The 18451-nt window shown below is 38.6% G+C and overlaps 1 protein-coding gene across 2 annotated transcripts; it reads left to right on the top strand.

The window, feature by feature from the left end:
- The first annotated feature begins 576 nt into the window (after window positions 1-576).
- On the top strand, window positions 577-6852 carry LOC141623360 (3'(2'),5'-bisphosphate nucleotidase 1-like). 2 transcript variants are annotated; one of them, XM_074439470.1, is made up of 8 exons: window positions 577-798; window positions 1801-1872; window positions 2793-2866; window positions 2971-3176; window positions 3790-4000; window positions 5586-5684; window positions 6001-6154; window positions 6438-6852. In XM_074439470.1, exons 1-8 carry the CDS (start codon window positions 612-614, stop codon window positions 6599-6601), a joined length of 1167 nt encoding a protein of 388 aa, XP_074295571.1. In that variant the 5' UTR covers window positions 577-611; the 3' UTR covers window positions 6602-6852. The 2 variants fall into 2 exon arrangements, with proteins under 2 accessions (XP_074295571.1, XP_074295570.1); XM_074439469.1 differs by having other exon boundaries at window positions 578-794; window positions 1797-1872.
- Window positions 6853-18451: the final 11599 nt, after the last annotated feature.

Genomic DNA, 18451 nt, shown 5'->3' with positions numbered 1-18451 from the left:
GGGCCTTTGGCCCGCACCGCATGTGCTCTACCCAAACCCAAGCCCGAGCCCGAGCTCGAGCCGGGCCGGCGCGCGCGTGTGTGTTTGGACCCAAACCCACAAGCCCAAGTCTCTCAACAAAAGCCCCTTTGGTCCACTCAGTTAACCAACCAAGTGGAGGGACTAATATAAAGTGGTGATTGAATGTGTTTCCCACCGATGTGGGACAAACACAAAAAACCATTTGCTTTATATTGCCTTTTCAAGGCATCATTTCCAACAATATCAAATTTTGTGGGTCTAAGAATTTAGGGTGTTTTGGTAAAATGAAGGAAATTAATGGAGGAAGTGAATTTGGGGGTAAAGACTAAAGAGTAGTAACGGGGAGTTACGAGTTAGTAGTAATAGGTTAATAACATCTTTACCGGTTGGGAAGGTAGCCCTTCCACCGAGTTTAATATGAGATGAGGAGGGGTAATGTTAGGTTTATTGTGGATTATTCCGAAGTTTAGATTAATATGAGAAGAGCTTTTATAGTAAGAATTATTCCTGTTAAATTTTCCTATCGCTTATAGAGTTATAAACTAATAATAAGGTATCGAGAGTGTTGAACCAAGTAAATCAGGGAAACCATGTACTCCAATATAAGCTTAAACTGTTTGAGAGTGAGAACTCAGTTTGTTGTTCCCACTTTCATTTATACTTCCGCAAAACATACTCGAACCTTTTCAGTCAGTGCATCTTCAACAATGTCTTACCACAAAGAGCTCGCTGCTGCCAAGAAAGCTGCTTCCCTTGCTGCCCGTCTTTGTCAGGCACGTCTCTCTCTATCTCTCTTAATACGAGGGATTCCATTCATTTTTGTAGTAATTGATTTTTTCCCTTTTGATTTTGATTTTGATTTTTGTTCAAGAAAGATTTGATCTTTTCCGTGTTAACGAGATGTTTGAAGCAAATCCAGATCAGAAATTGTGAATTAGGTTGGTTTTTTATAAACCCGATTGAGATTGTAAGTTGGTCAGTGTGAGAGTAGTATTTGGTAGGTGTAGATAGCCTTTTAGCCTATTCTGGTAAGTAATATACTTTGGGTTATTGACATTTTGCAAGTAAATGATCTATGATGACAAAGTTTTGGAATTTCTGGGTGATGAGACGGACTTATAATTGCCAAGTTCAGTGATTGAATTGATTGGCTGAGATTATTATTTAGGATTCAATGGTTCATACATAGGAGAAAATGGGCTTCACTGGTTTCGTATTTGGGTTTGGCTTGTACATCCCACCTCCCTTACCCCGGAATTTGCAGGAGCCTACGAGGCACTAGGTAATGTTACTGTTGTATTGTTGGTTTGGCTTGTGCTAGATATCAGAATGTAATGTTGTCGTCGCTGTGTTATACTTTTATTGGCTATGTATTGCCCATACATTGAGTTTTATGCAATACATATGCAAGATTTTCTTCTTTTGAAGAATTGGGGTTTTGAGTTACAGTATTAAGGGTTTTAAGAGTCAGGAGTCCGAGAATATGCAGACATTGATAAAGGTCTATTATTCTGTTTCAGCAAGTGTATTGAGTTCAACTGTGATTTTGATGTTAATCCTAGTTAGTTTCTTGCTTATGTTTTTGCCACATGGTACTTGTCAATTTTGTTACAAGTCTCTTCTGAACGATTCTCCTGCATCTTGGTCGGTGATTAGTGATACACTTAAGTCCATGCTTGTTGATGTGGTCAGTGAGACCTCTAGTTTTTTAGCTAGGTGTTCTGTCACACACTAATGATGTTTATGCTGATTTAGTTAGGTGTTCTGTCATGCAGGGAGTACAAAAGTCACTACTGCAATCTGATGTACAGTCAAAACTGGATAAAAGCCCTGTCACGGTTGCTGACTATGGTTCGTTATACAACTCTTCTATACTGGATACATTCTTTCGATTGAACATTTATCAACAAGCAGCTAATCACTCCTATTATCTGAATATTGTATGTCTCGATAATCTTTAGTTGGGTGCTGTAGAGAATACAACTATAGATGGTTGAACTGCTTGTAACCATGGTGTGGCTATTTGCATTTTAGGCTGTGTACGGTGGTCAGAGAGCGATTTATCGAACGATTGAGGAATTAGGACGGCCAGAGCCAAATTTTAACATTACCCTACCGCCGCAAAGGCTTCCTTGTATGGTGGGGTAAAGGTGGTCAGAAGTACGCATCATTACGCTTATAGTTATAGAGCTTATTTCACAGTTTTAAAACTGTGAATAGGTCAGAGAATCCATCTTGCCTCATTAAACATATTCTAAGGCAAAAGAATAGTGAGTTTTGGCTCCGTGGAGATTCATACACACCAGTGGGTCTTTGGTTCAAAAGTTTACTATCACTGTTGATGTTTGTTAATGTTAAATCTAGAGCAGAAGGACACAATGAGTCTTATCATTACCATTAACTAAATCGTTTTCTAGGCTTTGGGTTGTGCTTTCTTTTCCTATCTTTTGTCAAATAAACTGGTTGTAGTCCTTCACTCCTTCCATTCACTTGTTTTCACGAATTTGCGTTGGACCAAAGTAACAGGAAATGAAAAATATGTGAGAGTCCAATGATATTTTTGTGGGGTATTGACTTATTTCTTGCCCAAAATGTAATTTTAGTGAATTGATTGCTCTCATGTAAATTGTCATTGACACTCATCCAAAATGGAAGCAAGGGAATTTTGTAGGTCATGACACTCAATTACTCAAATGAGTCATTGACTCTCGTGTATGTCCTTACCAGGCTCACACTCAACTTATGCTGTCTTTTGTGTATGTCCTTACCAGGCTCACAAGCCATTGTTAGTTTTGTGCTCGAACACGAGCTTTCGACAGATCCATTTTCTTTAGTGGCGGAGGAGGTATGTTTGAATAATCACAGCTAAGCATTTAAGTTATGGTTGATAAGTACAATAATGAACTCTGCTTCAATTCCTGAATCAGCTGTGGCTTTTAAAACTTTCAGGATTCTGGAGATTTGAGGAAAGATGGTGCACAAGAAACTTTGGAGCGTATCAAATTGCTCGTTAATGACACTATTGCTAGTGACGGCTCATATAGTGTTCCACCTTTGTCATCCGAGGATGTGCTTGCTGCAATTGATAATGGCAGGTCTGAAGGTGGCCCTACAGGTCGGCATTGGGTTCTGGATCCTATAGATGGTACAAAAGGGTAAGTTTATGGGAAAATTGCACTGTGAATGCCCTTGAATTACGAGGTTTACATGTCACCATATCATCCCTCCCACCCCATTTATATTGTGCTCTTTGAATTTGATTTTCAACTTTGACCACATTTTTCTTACTGTAGAATAATCACATATTTTGTGAAAGAATTTGAAAATAGTTGTTTCCATGAATCAAACGTACAAATCTGACTTGTACCGTTACATATATTTGAAGAGATTGATAGTCAATATGGATCATGAAAATCAAAAGGAAACCATATAAATGGGATGGAGGTTGTCATAATCAATGAAAAATCTATTTTCAAGGAATTTTATTACACCTTTTTTCCTTTTATGAATGACCATTTTGTTCCCTTCTTTACAAGTTTTTTTTTCCCCCCTTGGAGAAAGGGTAGATGTTTGTGAATCAGAGGGAGTATATGTAGAATTAGAACAACAACATTACTCTTATGCCCAATGGCTCCCGTAGATTGTAGAAATTAAAATTTCTGACTTAATGTGGATCCTTATGTCAAATCTTTTATTAAAGTCTCGACTCCTTATTTCTTTGTTTTCCATCACATCATGATTTTGATGAATCTGAGGTTATACAAATAGGTTTGTAAGAGGGGACCAATATGCAATAGCATTAGCATTGTTAGATAAAGGAAATGTAGTTCTTGGAGTCTTGGCTTGCCCGAATCTTCCTTTGACGACCATTGGCACGCAAAGTGATCAGTCAACAACCGGACAAACTGGCTGTCTTTTCTCAGCCATGATTGGTGAAGGAACTTACTTGCAGTCTCTTGATGGTTCTTCACCTGTACAAGTATGTGCTTTTTCACTTCTTCTGTGCTAATTTCAATCTTTTTCTATAGAAATAAGCAGACCTGGCAAACAGATCAGGTCGTGTCGTGTTCGTGTCAACTTTAAACGTGTCATCACTATCCCAACCCTAACCCGACCCAATTACGTAAACGGGTCATTTGTCTCAACCCTAACCCAACCCATTTAATTTTTCTATAACCCAACCCAACTTGTTTAACCCATTTATCTTGTAGCAGGTCATTTTTAACCCATTTAACCCGTTTAACCCAATAAACTAATAAATAATCTAAGTTTTATAGCATTGTTGTCAGAATCGCGATTCGATTCAACGATTCTACGATTTTACGATCCAAAAATGTTTGACCGATCCTGGATCCTACGATTCTATCATAGTTGTAGAATCTTACGATCCTATTAATTTGAAAATTTCTAGAGATGGGATCATAATACGATCCTACGATTTTAAGATCCTACGATCCGATTCCATAATAAAAAAAGTTAATATATATTTTTATATAATGACACCGTAAAACCCAAATTTCGTGTAAGTTGTTCATACAATGATACTAAAATCATTAATTACCACTAGTTTATGAATAAATATTACTTCCTCTGTTCTCATATGATCTACCCATTTTATTAAAATAATACACTCATCTCCTATAGACTAAAAGAATAACACATCTGTGTTATTCCCGCTCAAGTTTCCCGCTTATCTTTCCCCCCATACGGAATATTCCCTTCTAGAATATTCCCTTCTAATATGTTTTCCTCCTAATATATTGTAGTCAAAATATTTAGTAAACACATATATGGAATATTTCTACTACAATATTCTACACAATTAATAATAATATTGCCATCAATCACTATGCCCCCATACATGGAATATTTCTTATGGTTACGTTTTATATATAAAAGTACATTTACATTAAATTAAATTCATAGTCAATTTATTAAAATAATATTAATACACTAAATCTCTAGAATTAACCTTTATAAAATTACCGTGCTGTAGCATGGGTTGCTATACTAGTATATTCAATAAATGGGTAGATCATATGAGAACGGAGGAAGTAATAAATAAGTGTGTTGATTTTCAATTATATGTTTTTACCAAATAAAAAATTATAATTAGTGAGTTTGTAGAATATTGCAATTCTACGATACGATTCTACCGATTCGATCCTACCCTCCCCATCGATCCAAAGTAGAATCTCGATCCTGACAACATTGTTTTATAGCCTTATTATCCCAAAAATGATGAATAAGAATGATTATTTTTAAGTTGTTTGGTTGGATTATTGATTGAACCCAGCTATATTATGACACTTTTAAATAAATGAGTTATTCGTGTCGGGTTCGTGTCAAAAGAGCTCAACCCTAACCCGACCCATTAAGTTTCGTGTCGTGTTCGTGTCAACCCAATTACTTAAATGGGTCACAACCTGTCAACCCTAACCCGCTAACTTCGTGTCGGGTTCGTGTCGTGTTTTCGGCTCGTGTCAATTATTGCCACCTCTAGAAATAAGGTTTATTATAGGCATACTTTTCTGAAGTGTGCATCTTATGGCTTCAACTTTCAGGTGAATGTTAGTTCAGTTGAAAACTCTGAAGAGGCTTCATTCTTTGAATCATTTGAAGCAGCTCATTCCTTGCATGATCTAACTAGCTCCATAGCAAAGGTAAAATTTGGTTTTGAGTGAGGAACCTTTATAAGCCCTTGAAATTTTCTGTTTTCGGATGTTGGTTTAATGATTTATCTTTTAATTTAACAAGAAAAGTATTTGGAAGAAAATGCGTAATTCATTTCGTTAAATTTGTTGCCAAAAAAAAATTTACACAGGTATGCATTTGACAATATTTTGAAATAGAGTTGAAGTTCAACTCAGTTTAAGTGTTTTTTGAACTGTCGAGGATGACTTATTAAGGAACATAGGGAGTAGCACGTGGTGTTCTTTGGAAAAATCGTCCTAATTGTCATTCTAAACTATTGAACAGAAACTTGGTGTTAAAGCGCCACCAGTCAGGATTGATAGCCAGGCTAAATACGGTGCTCTGAGCAGAGGAGATGGTGCTATATATCTACGTTTCCCACATGCAGGCTATCGCGAAAAGATTTGGGACCATGCCGCTGGATCCATTGTTGTTACCGGTAAGGAAGTCATCTTTAGACCTGATTAGTGGGTTATTCGGTCGGTTACAAGAAGTCACATTAGTTAAGGGTCGGCTCACTTTGGGTAAGGATCAGTTCAGGGCCATCAAAATTCCTGCCTGATCAGATCAATTTGGGTTCATTTGTTCAAGAACGAGTCCAGTCAGTTTGGGTCTAGTCAGTTAATGTTGCGAAGTCTAGTCACCAGTTTGTTCCTATAAGTAATCCAAATTTTGTGCTTCTCTCTTCGGACCCTTAATTGTAAGCAATGGTCGTTTTGCAGAAGCCGGAGGTGTTGTAAGTGATGCTGCCGGAAACCCTTTGGATTTCTCTAAAGGAAAATACCTTGATTTGTACAAGGGCATAGTTGCTACCAACAAGAAGCTAATGCCTTCCCTTTTGAAGGCTATTCAGGATTCGCTGGATGAAAAAGTTTCATCATTGTGATCATATACTTAATTTGTACTCCATTATATGGTGTATTCTATAATTTCTCGAGCTTTCAGGGGGGGTGTTGGCATCCCATGAAGGATGATCTGGAGATTTTTTTTTTCAAAGTCCTGCAAGAGGTCTTATGACATAAATTGCGAAGGAACTTCGGAGATCTATTAATAATTATATATGCCACATCTTTATGTACCTGAACTCTATTTCCGGCACATTTTGTAGGGTTATGTTGATATGGTCTCCTTTAATTGTCTTTCCTTCTCACCCGATGCTTGCAGGGTTGAGTTTTATTGACTTGCCTGCACAGCGTCAGAGATTACCCCTTCAAAAATTTCCCTGAAACCAAGCCAATCAAGTCTAACACAAGTACACAGCTACCCAAAAGAGGTCTTGACATGATTTATCCAATCCCAATTCGGCCCAATAATAAACAACTCGACATGAATCCAACATTTTAACCGAGATTTTTTTGCCTAAATTGACACTGAAGTACAAGCGTACAACGGGTGGGTGCAGAGGAGGGGTAACCCGCGCCCGCATCCGCGAACTATAATGCATATCCACACCCGCCCCACGACTCGCAGCGTGTTGAACTTTTTAAACCCGTCCCCACCTTGCGGGGACCCATTGACCCGCCAAATTACCTATCTCCTCACAAAATAATTTTTAAAAATATAAATCTTGAATCTAAAACATACTAGTCTCGTACTCTCGTACATCTTATACAAATAAGTTTCCGCAAAATGATCTAACATTCAATTAACTACTAGTATTGGTGCCCGGCTTCGCCCGGGCTATCTCTACTTACCATTATTTTTTTTTTCCATTAAATAAAATTACTTAAAGTTGCATAACCCATAAATTTATCATTAATATATTTTTTTATGACATATCCTAAAATTACGATGAAATAAATTTAGAGACAAATTTACTATTCCTGCTATTAATATTTTACTCTTATTAATGAAACAATAGTAATAACATTTCACTACTTGTCCGTAATAATTGTTACTTTCACTACTCCCGCCGTAATTATTGTTACTTTCACTATTGTCGCATTAATATTGATAATTTCACTACTCCCGCCGTAATTATTGTTACTTTCACTATTGCCGCATTAATATTGATTATTTCACTACTCCCGTTGTTTCTACCACTTTCACTAATCTTGCTGATAAAATAGTTACTTTTACTATTCAAATGAGTGATTACTATTATATAACTATATCCAATGTTACTACAATTCTTTTCTTTACTGACGAAATTACTTTTACTATTTAGGCATACAATTTTAAGAGGATTATATATTTATATAAATATACTCCCTCCTATTCACTATTTTCTTCCTTATTTCCTTATTCGGATTATTCAGGTTTTCTTCCCTATTTCCTTTTTTGGGTTGATTTTTGTGGTCCAAATTCATTTGTATGTGGGGTAGTGTGTTTTGTGTGGTTCAAATTCACTTTCTTATTTCTTGTGCAAAAAGAAAAGAGGAAGAAAATGGTGAATAGGAGGGAGTATTACTTATATGCATTAAATCAAATCGAAAGAATTATGCAATATTATATATTATGGAATCTAACTTGAATTATTTATAACCTACTTATTATATTTTTGTATGTTAAATAATTAACATCTCTATACATTTAAATTCTAATAAATTATAAAGTTTAATAAAATTGCATAGATTTTAAATTTAATACATAATTTTAGGATGATAATAATTAATACCATAAGTGTGCATGTTTATACTAATTAATTATTTTATTTTAAGGAAATTGAGCATCTTCTAGTCTTCTATAAATATTTAGGAAAATTACCAAGCATCTTCTAGTCTTCTATAAATATTTAGGAAAATTACCAAGTATTTGGGTGGGTAAGAACTAAGAAGTAGATAAATTTTTTCTAGGTTTATGAAAACGTAGTTGTTCATTCATGTACGTGGTTTACTTATTCATGGACCTTTTTTTCATTATTTTTCCATAGTATGCCCTTGACCTAGAAAAAAAAATAAAACTATCTAATTCTCTCCCTCACAAAATTACTCAAATACACAAAATTAATTAAATCCGTCAAATTACACAGGTATACAAGTATGGATGCTAATTCTCGTATCGATTAAGTAATAATTCTAATTCTTAATTTTATAATTATATTATATCAAATCAAGAAATTAATTTACACTAGTTAAATTAGAGTTTGCTTAAACCGTCGCCGATGTTGGGGTGAGGGACGACGACTGATGCTCGGTGTGTGGCCCCGCCGGCAGTGGACTAGTCGACTAAAATGATTCAATTATTCGGTGATATTGCTGAAACTGCAGATTGAAGATCATGAAATTCGAGATGTAGTTGCAGTTAGTGCAAGAAATGATTATGCAGTATGAAATGTGATTGTTGTTGCGATGGAAAAAGTGGGGAGGAAGGGTGTAGTTAGAATAGACAAGAAAACAAGTACATTGGGGAGAGGCACGACTAAAATTATTCAATGAGTATCAAATCATTTAACCCTTGTTATCATGAATCTTTATCATAACTTATTTGATAGTTTCTTCTGCTCGTTTGAATTTTTCATTTTCGCTTTTTTTTTTTTAAAAAAAAATCTTGTACTTTTTTTTTGTTAAATGTTTTACACAAGACTGTCCGGTGGTGGAAGGGAGGCGACGGTGAGGGTGGTGGATGGTGGCTGCTGGGTAGTGGTGGTTGGATTGTGGTAGTTAGAGTGAGAAAAGATTAAATGAAGAAGACAAAGAGCGAATGAAACAAGGGTATTAAAACGAAAATCATTAAAATAAAAGGGGTATTATGGTCATTTACAACAATAAAAGAGTAAAATTCGACCATGAATGAGCACCACCCTATGAAAAAAACGGTTTAGACTTTTTATCTAAGTTATAAATTTTATTTTTATTTTTATATAGTACAAATTTGTCTAGATTTATGAGTAAGATGGGTACAAACGGAGCGGGGCGGGGCGGGGCGGGTGTGGGGCGGGGTGGGGTGGGTGATGTGTTCATTTTATATATACTTTTACCCCTCATTTTAGCTCGGTTTTGATTGCATATTATACTTTAATTAGTATATTTGTGAGCTAATCTTGTGTTCTAGGTGTATTGTTTGTATTTGTTACATTTTGTAAGAATCTAAGCATTTAGAGGCTTTTTCCTATCACATTTGCAAGCACTAGAACATATGGCTAAGTATGAAAGCTAAATGGACCATGGAAGATGAAGAGTTAAGAACGATTAACACCTAAGAGGGGGAGGGGGTGAATTAGGTGTACCTTTTAAAAATTTTATCCTTAACTTGGTTAATTAATTAACTTAAGTAAAGAATATTGAAGTACAAGACTTGAGAAACTTAATTGAATGTAAGTTCACAACATGGTACAACAGTTCTATGTCACAGTATAGGTGACTGTGACACAGAACTTGATTAGTTACATGCGAGAAATAGCAAAGTGGAAGAACGTAAAAGTAAATGAACAAACAAACGACATTTTAAAAATTGGTTCAACCTCTACTCCGAGGCCTACGTCCAACCGTTATTTTATTACTTGTTTAGAAATTTACTCAAACTTACTAAACCCCTTACAATGAAAATAACTCGCCAATCTACTCCGATTGCACTCAAACTTAAAGCTACTCCGCTTCAAGAGTTTATGGGTTCTATCTCAAGGTGTTACAGAATCTTGAATCTCAAGAGTTCACTAAATGAACATGGAGATCACAATTAAGATCTAACACGAGAATCAAGGAACAAACTCATTATGTCACAGTACAGCGAACTGATACTTGAGGTTTTACAGCTTTTTCGAAAACAATTTGAAGACTTTAAAATCAGAAAAACGTTTTGCAAACACTTGAAGAACAAAGCTTTAAATGCACAAATGATTTGCAAAGTTTCACAATAAATGCTTTGGAAGTCTTGAGAAATAAATGAGACTAAGACACTCTATTTATAGTGGATTTAGTCTTAGGTAAGTACAACATGGAAAAATTAAATCCAATATAAAAATAGTAGTCTTGAGTGATGGTAAGTGTTAGACTATAGGCTTGGGGTTTAAGAAATCAGAAAACTTAAGCTACTACACTCAACATGTGACCTTTTACCAAAATGACAAAAAGTTTTTCTTACTTTAAAAGTTTGACAAGTCTTCTTTGCCATTTTAGTAAAAGGTGTTTGCACAAATCTAGAGGCTTAGTCAAGTGGGTTTGTGACTCCAAAATTTCAGATTATTTAAGCTTTTGAAAATTCAAATGTTTAAGGTTTGAAATTTGCAAAGTTTTAACACTTAAAACATTTTGGTCAGAATTCCTCCTCCGTATGATAGTACCAGAAACCACAGTACAACGTACTGTTGCATGGTTTTGCCATAACTTGACTTAAATGAGAATGTTGCACTTACGCTTACATTTTTCGACTAAGGCTTAGAAAATATCATTGTCTTGACTCTCTTGATTATCTTGATCATTTTGAATCATTGTTGAAAGTCCATTTGATTGCTTCAATCACTAATCATTTCAACTAAGAACAAACAATCAAATAACAAAGGGACTTGGCATCAACAACACAATGTGTTCTAACAAATTCCCCCTTTGATGATGACAAGTCCAAACATGTGTGATATTCCCCCTTAGCCTATGGTTAGTCGGTCTTTGGTCATTTCAACATAAACATAATTTATAAACATGATCAAGGTAGTCGAAAGGTGCAACATGATTGGCTAAGGTAAAACTTCTAATCATGGAAGCTAAGACATAGTCACGGTGAACGTTGGCCGAAGAGTTAAGAGATCACATATAGCATAGTAACTACTTCCTCCTCTTGACATCATCAAAGGAGGATAAAACATGTTCAAGGATAGCGAAAATAGTTCAAAACACACACAAATATGTTCAAGCATAAAAAAACATCCAAGAGTTGCAAAATAAGTTCTTAAAGCAAAGAGCCGAAAAGCTTAAGGAGTAAGAGGGTTAGAAAGGCAACGTCTAATTTACGGGGATGACGACTTCTTGTCAAGGCGTTCAAGGAGATCTTCATTCATGGTACGTAAATCACTCATCTCATCCCGTAGCTTAGCATTCTCCTTGACCAAGCGATTAACCATTCCCAAGAGTTGATCCAACTTACTAAGCACAATTCCAAGATCAACAGAAGCTTGTACTGTGGCATCACCTTTTCCCAGATTTTTCTTTGTCAATTTCCCGTTTTGAATTTCCATATTCATTCGTGAAAGGAGACCTGGAGTCATCTCATCACTTAGCTTCTCAACAGCGGGACTCCCTTTCAACACTAAACCTTTCTTCTCGAAAATTAGAGAAAGCCATATCCCATATGGAACCCCTATATTCTTATCATAATTCCCGTCTTGAAATTCGGCAGCTATCTCATTAATGCGGTGGAGCATGAGACGAGGAAGATTAATGGGAATATGTTTGACAATATGGTGAATGAGGAGCATGTCGAGGAGAGAGCACCTCCCTCGACTGTTATTGCTAGGTACGATATTCCTAAAGACAAGATTAAAGATAAATCGAATTGGGGCCAGGAGTTCAAGGGCATAGACATTTGTAGGACCATGTTCCTCATGAGGTCTAAAAACCTTCATAACCTCAGTAGATGTGACTTCCTCAACCTCACCTCAGTCACGTTTTGGAAAGGTGGTTAGCCCAACATCATTAATCTCTAAATGGGCTGCAAGTTGTTTAGTTATGAGGACAAGGGGTTTTTGATTGATGTAGGTCGAGAGGGTACCAGATGCAACATTAACTTTGACAGTAGCATAGAATTGAATAATCTCGGACAAGTAAATATGGCTATACTTGTCCAAAAGATTTATCCAACCCTGAGCTACCATCGCCTCTTTGAAGTACTTAAAGGCGGGTGAAGAGTCATACCAGGATATTTCGTATCGTCTGCCACTATGAAAGCAATAGTGCAGAATACCGTGACACAGCTTCAATGTTTCTTCGAGAAGGTCAATGGAGTTAAGATGATTTAAGACATCATTTTTGAATTGATCGGAATGAGGTGCAACAATCAGATCCATGCATGTATTGAGGGGAATCTTCTCCTCAATAATCTCATCTTCATCAAACGTGTCCAAACTTGGCAGATCCCGATGATATCGAGGTCGTTTGAGTGCATTGGTTCTTGAACCAGATCCCTTCCTTCTTTGAGTGATTTTGGGTTTAGGTGGGGATGCTTCTGGTGTTACATCGTCATCATCACCAAATATTTCGATAATCTTTCTCTTGGATCGTGTCCGAGAGGACCTTTTTGGGAAAAGTGGATCAAGCCCATCATCAACTTCCTTCCCAACATCGCAATCATCAACATTGATCACCTCTTCAACTGTGGATGCCTTTGTTGCATCAATCTCAGCCGGCACATCTTCCTCCATTCTTTCATTCACTAAGTCTTTTAAGATTTCATCAATACCATAATCCTCCTTTTCCTCACTTGATTTTTCTTCGCTATTTTCTTTTTCCTTTTTCTCATTTATCTCACTCTCTTTTTCTGATTTTTCATCATTCTCTTTTTCTTCTTTTTCATTTTTCTCATCGATTTTCCCTCTTTTTCTGATTTTTCTCCACTCTTCTTTCCTTTCTGTATTTCATTCTCCTTTTCAACATCATCTTCACTCTTTTCTTTCTCAATATTATTTAAATCATCACCTTTTTCTTGTTTGTTTTCATCATTTTCCCCTTCCTTTTCTTTCGAGGTGCCATCTTTTGCCTTTGATTTTACACCTCCACAGTCTTGCATGTCAGTGTCTTCTTCCGCATCAGACTCAACATCTGCTTCTTGGTCCAAATGAAGTGAGATGGGAGGTCTCCTTCCACGACTGCCTCTGCCACGCCCACCGCCTCGTTTTGCAGTTGTTTTCTTTCGTGTCACAGTAGGCTTAACGGTAGTAGAGGTGGTGTCTTTGGTGGTTTTGGTCGTGATGGGAATAGTTTCTGCAGCGGTTTTGGAAGCCATTTTTTGCTTCGCAATGAACTTTGGATTAAAGGTGTTTCTAAGGTTTACAAGTTCTTTGGACATTCGAGGTTTTGGCGGCATCTTTGAGTATAAGGGGATTGATTTGGACGGTTTTAAGAATAAAGAAAGTTTTGAAAAGGATCTTTATTGTTTGGTGGATAAAAGGAATTGTTTGTGTATTGGTATGAAAGGTAACAATGTGTACGGTGGGGTAAAAGAGGGAGTTTAATGTGGTTTTGTGAGGGGCACGGTTAATGAGAGGTAGGTGGAGTGTTTAATTGTGATTGATGGGGCATAAAGTGGGAGTGGCTCAATGCAAAAAGAAAAAGCTTAAATGCAACTAAAGGATTTTTATTTAAAATGCACGGTTCATATTTGCCTGCATATGATGTTTATTTTGCTAATTAACACATTAAGTGTAACAGTACGGATTTCCTTAGGAGCCTACTCGACCGAGTAGAGCCTACTCGGCCGAGTAGTGCTCTTTGGAAAAGTTATTTCGGTTCTGCCGAGGAACACTCGGCCGAGTGTAGTGAACACTCGACCGAGTGTAGGCCACTCGGCCGAGTGTCGTCACACTCGACCGAGTGTCCGGTTTGGCGAGGTTATATCTCGACGGTTTGATTAGGGGATGATTAGGTTATTTTATATTTTCCGCGTCAGTTTTCTAATATCAGTTTTCAAGCGTTATCACTTCTACGTTACCCTAATCACATCCAAATCATTCCCTAATCCTTCCCTTGAGCATTTCGTAGCATCTTTGTGTGGATTCTAGCGGTGATTATTCCGTATAAACTCTTGTTGCACTGTTGGTAAGTTTTATCTTTGTAATTATTGTATATTTTGGGTTACTGTACATTTGTATGGGAAGGGAGTGTTGGGAATTGTTCAAAGTGTAATTGTGTTGTATGATCTTTGTATAGGAGAAGACTTCGTAGAGGAGCCTTTTTGATTGTCCGTATTGCTTCATCTTTGTGATTGCTAAGGTAGGGTTTCCCTACTCGATTCTTTGTGCTTTACATGACATGTTATTGTATTTATCGTTGTTTATTGATCATCGTAATATGGAGATTGTTGTGACATTGTTGGTGTGAGGGGATTGAGATGGCGGTGATGTCATGTGATTGTGATTGTGGTGGAGTCACTTGCGGGAGTGGCTTCACACCCTAGTCGCCCTCCGTGGAACCCGCCACGGGAGGGGATGTGCACATTAAGGGACGGGGATTATTGTCGCTCGTTGAGGAGCTGGACTAGGTGGGATCGGCTGCGGTCACCCATCGGCGGCGGGATTACCTGTTGCGATGGGTAATCTGGCGGGGCTACACACTTTAGTGTGTAGTCGATTCTTGTGTGAGGCGGGTGAGTGGGAGTTGACGATGATCGGACGTGTATTGCATTTGTCTGTCTTGTTGTTGCATAATACGACCCGTTGTTGTTTGTGTAATCTGCGGTGATCCATTCGGGGATGGTGAGCAGGCTTGACAGGTTTTGCTAGTGAGAGCTTGGGGATTTCATTGGGAGAATTGCCACCACGAGTCATAGCATCACTGTCTGAGTCTTAGCGAGTTCCTTTTATTATTAAGACTTTGAAGTTGTATTCTTTAGACAATATTTGGATTGGGATATTGTAAACTTTGCATTCTACATTACTTTAATAAATGTGCTCAGTTCAGACGCTTTTGATATGTACTAACCTCGGGCAACCGAGATGGTAACAGTCTTTCATACTTGGGTGGTCCTGGTAAGGTACCTTGGTATGAGGGGGTGTTACAAAGTGGTATCAGAGCCGAAGATTCCGGCACCTAAACAAAATGAATTAATGAACATAGGGAGTCTAAATAAAATGAACCCGGGGAGAGTTGTTTGGAGCTACCGCAAAGACTCGGGAGACGTCCCGGAGTCGCAACTTGGCCCTTACTAACTCAAACCGGTAACTTGGGGAAAAGTGGAGAGCGTAGGTTTTGCATGTACACGTATGTGATAATGAAGGCTAGTAAAAGTTGATAGTTGAATATATATATATATTTGTGTTAAAGTTGTGAAGGTGAAGAAGGGAGAAATGATGGAAGAAATGGATTGTCAATGACTGTTATGTTGGAAACCGAATGAGTATAAATTGTATGTTGATATGTTTACAATGTGGCATTAGAAATTTGATATATGTATCGCATGCTGAGGTGTTTATATCATGGCTTTTGAATCTTACGTAATCGTTAGGAGAATACTGAACATGTTAGAGGATCGTACAGTGTAAACCTGTAAATAGTGTTACTCGGCCGAGCATGATAGGCACTCGACCGAGTATTGAGTACTCGGCCGAGTATACGGGAACTCGACCGAGTGTTGTTTGGAGGAAAGTAGCAATCGCTACTGTTTATAGTAACTCGACCGAGCATGGGGGTACACTCGACCGAGTATGGTCCACTCGGCCGAGTGTTTCTACACTCGACCGAGTGCTGTTTTTTTTTTTTTTTTTTGTGTTTTTATGTTTGTCTCTGGAGTCGACACTCGACCGAGTATCTGGGAGGATACTCGACCGAGTGTTCTATACTCGACCGAGTATGATGTATACTCGGCCGAGTGTTCTTATGGCGGAAGAGTATTACAGTTTGAGCATGTGTTTACGTTCCTTTCATTCTTATCAGCTCAAAATGCCGCCCAAAAGAACTCCCGCAGATCCAAGCTTCGGAGATGTCTCGTGACGAGTTGCTCGCATGATTGAGCAACAAGAGGCTCTCCTTGAAGCTCTCAAAAATGTGGGAAAAGGAAACGAGAAGAAGATGGATGCAACCCAGCTTAGCATCAACATTGCTCGTTTCCACCCTCCCACATATGACGGGGTAGGTGAACCAAAGCTGCTCGAGAAGTGGCACCGTGAGATTGAAGCTCTCATGGAAATGGTTAAGTGCCCCGAGGATATGATTGTTGAACAGGTTGTCTACTACCTAAGAGGAGAAGCCGCAGATTTGGTGGCGAACGTCAAGGATGATGCTAGAGCTTACTACCGGGAGGAAGGGGCTATTCCGTGGTCCTGGGTTGAAGAGCGCTATGAGAGAGCGATTTGTGCGAGCATATCCGCCACAAGATGAGATCCGACTTTGAATCTTTCACTATGTCGAGGAGATGACAATCACGATTACTATCATCGTTTTGTGGAGCTATCTCGTTATGTGGAAGATTTGCAGCTCGGACAGAAAGGTTTGGCCCTCCGATTTGAGAGGGGCTTGTCTGCTAAGATCGTGAGTCGTATGCGGTTGCGGGGTTGCTACGACCTCAAGGAAGTGTATCTGAGAGCGGGTCAAGCCGAGAGAATGGTGGATCTCTCAAGGGAGATTGAGGAGAGGACTCGCTACCGAAAAGAGGAAGGAAGTGATAGTGGGAATAACAATCGACCAACCAACAAGAAAGGGAATTTCAACCATGCTAAAGCTTTCTCTAGTGGAGCTGGTTTCTCCGGAGGTTCTCGTGGTTGGGAAAGAACGGGGTCGGGCTGAGTGACAACACCAACCTTACGTGTTTCAACTGTGGTGGTATAGGCCACAAAGGCGGGGAATGCACGAGCTACAAGCCCGGCAATGGTTCAGGAGCTCGATCAGGAAATTTCTCTCAGGGGCCGACTCAGAGTTTTGCTAGTAGCCGACCGGGAGGTGCATGGGGCAACAGAGGTGGACAGGGTAACCAGGGCGGTTACAACCGCGGTAGTGGTGGATCTTATCAGCGCCAGAATAACAGTGTCACCCAGGATTCGGCAGCTAAGCCAAGTACCTCCAATGCTTGATTCGGGTGGAGGACGGAAGAATAGTGGGAAGCTCTTCATGATGGATAAGCAGGAAGCACAGGATGATGCTCATGTAGTTACCGGTACCTTCCTTGTTAATAATGTACCGTCTTTTGTTTTGTTTGATTCCGGGGCTACGCATTCCTTTGTGTCTAAGAGTCATGCAGTGTCTATGGGCTTGGGCAAGTTTGAGGTTGTAAAAGATGATGTGTTCATACCTTCAGGGGAGTCTGTGTCGTGTCTCAAGTTATATAAGGGTATACCTATGGTGATTGGAGGGGTAGATTTACCAAGAAACTTTGTTAGAGTTTCCTAAGGATGGGTTTGAGGTGATTGTCGGGATGGACTGGCTGGGTAGGTATGATGCCAGGATAGATTGTAGACAGAAGAGAGTGTCTTTAAAGAGTCCCAAGGGTGTTAAAGTGTCCTATAGAGGGTTTGTGGTAAAGCCTAAGTGTAGGTTTATAGCAGTTATGACTTTAAAGTCATGTTTAAGGAAGAAGTGTCCCTTAATCCTCTGTCATGTGAGAGATCATCGAGTAGAGCCGCCGACAACTTCGAGATTTCCGTGGTGAACGAATTTGAAGATGTATTTCTGAGGAGATACTGAGTTTGCCTCCCAAGAGGGATGTCGATTTCAGCGTGGAGCTTAAGCGAAGAACAGTCCTATATCTAAAGCACCTTATCGTATGGCACCTAAAGAGTTGGCTGAGTTGAAGAAGCAGTTATATGAGTTGTTAGACAAGGGTTATATCAGGCCTAGCGTGTCACCGTGGGGAGCTCCAGTTCTTTTCGTAAAGAAGAAAGATGGGAGTATGAGGTTGTGCATTGACTACAGAGAGCTCAACCGGTTACATGAAGAACAAGTACCCGTTGCCTAGGATTGATGATCTGTTCGATCACCTTAGTGGAGCTGGTGTGTTCTCTAAGATTGATCTCGAGGTCGGGGTATCATCACCGAGGATAGCAGACGAAGATATTCCTAAAACAAATGTTCCGATCTCGCTATGGTCACTACGAGTATGTAGTGATGCCTTTTGGGTTGACCAATGCGCCAAAGCAGCTTTTTATGGATTTGATGAACCG

This window comes from Silene latifolia, chromosome X (genome assembly GCF_048544455.1).
Source record: "Silene latifolia isolate original U9 population chromosome X, ASM4854445v1, whole genome shotgun sequence".
Lineage (NCBI taxonomy): Eukaryota > Viridiplantae > Streptophyta > Magnoliopsida > Caryophyllales > Caryophyllaceae > Silene > Silene latifolia.
The sequence above is the reverse complement of the archived record's forward strand: the minus strand, read 5'-3'. Positions and strand labels throughout refer to the sequence as shown.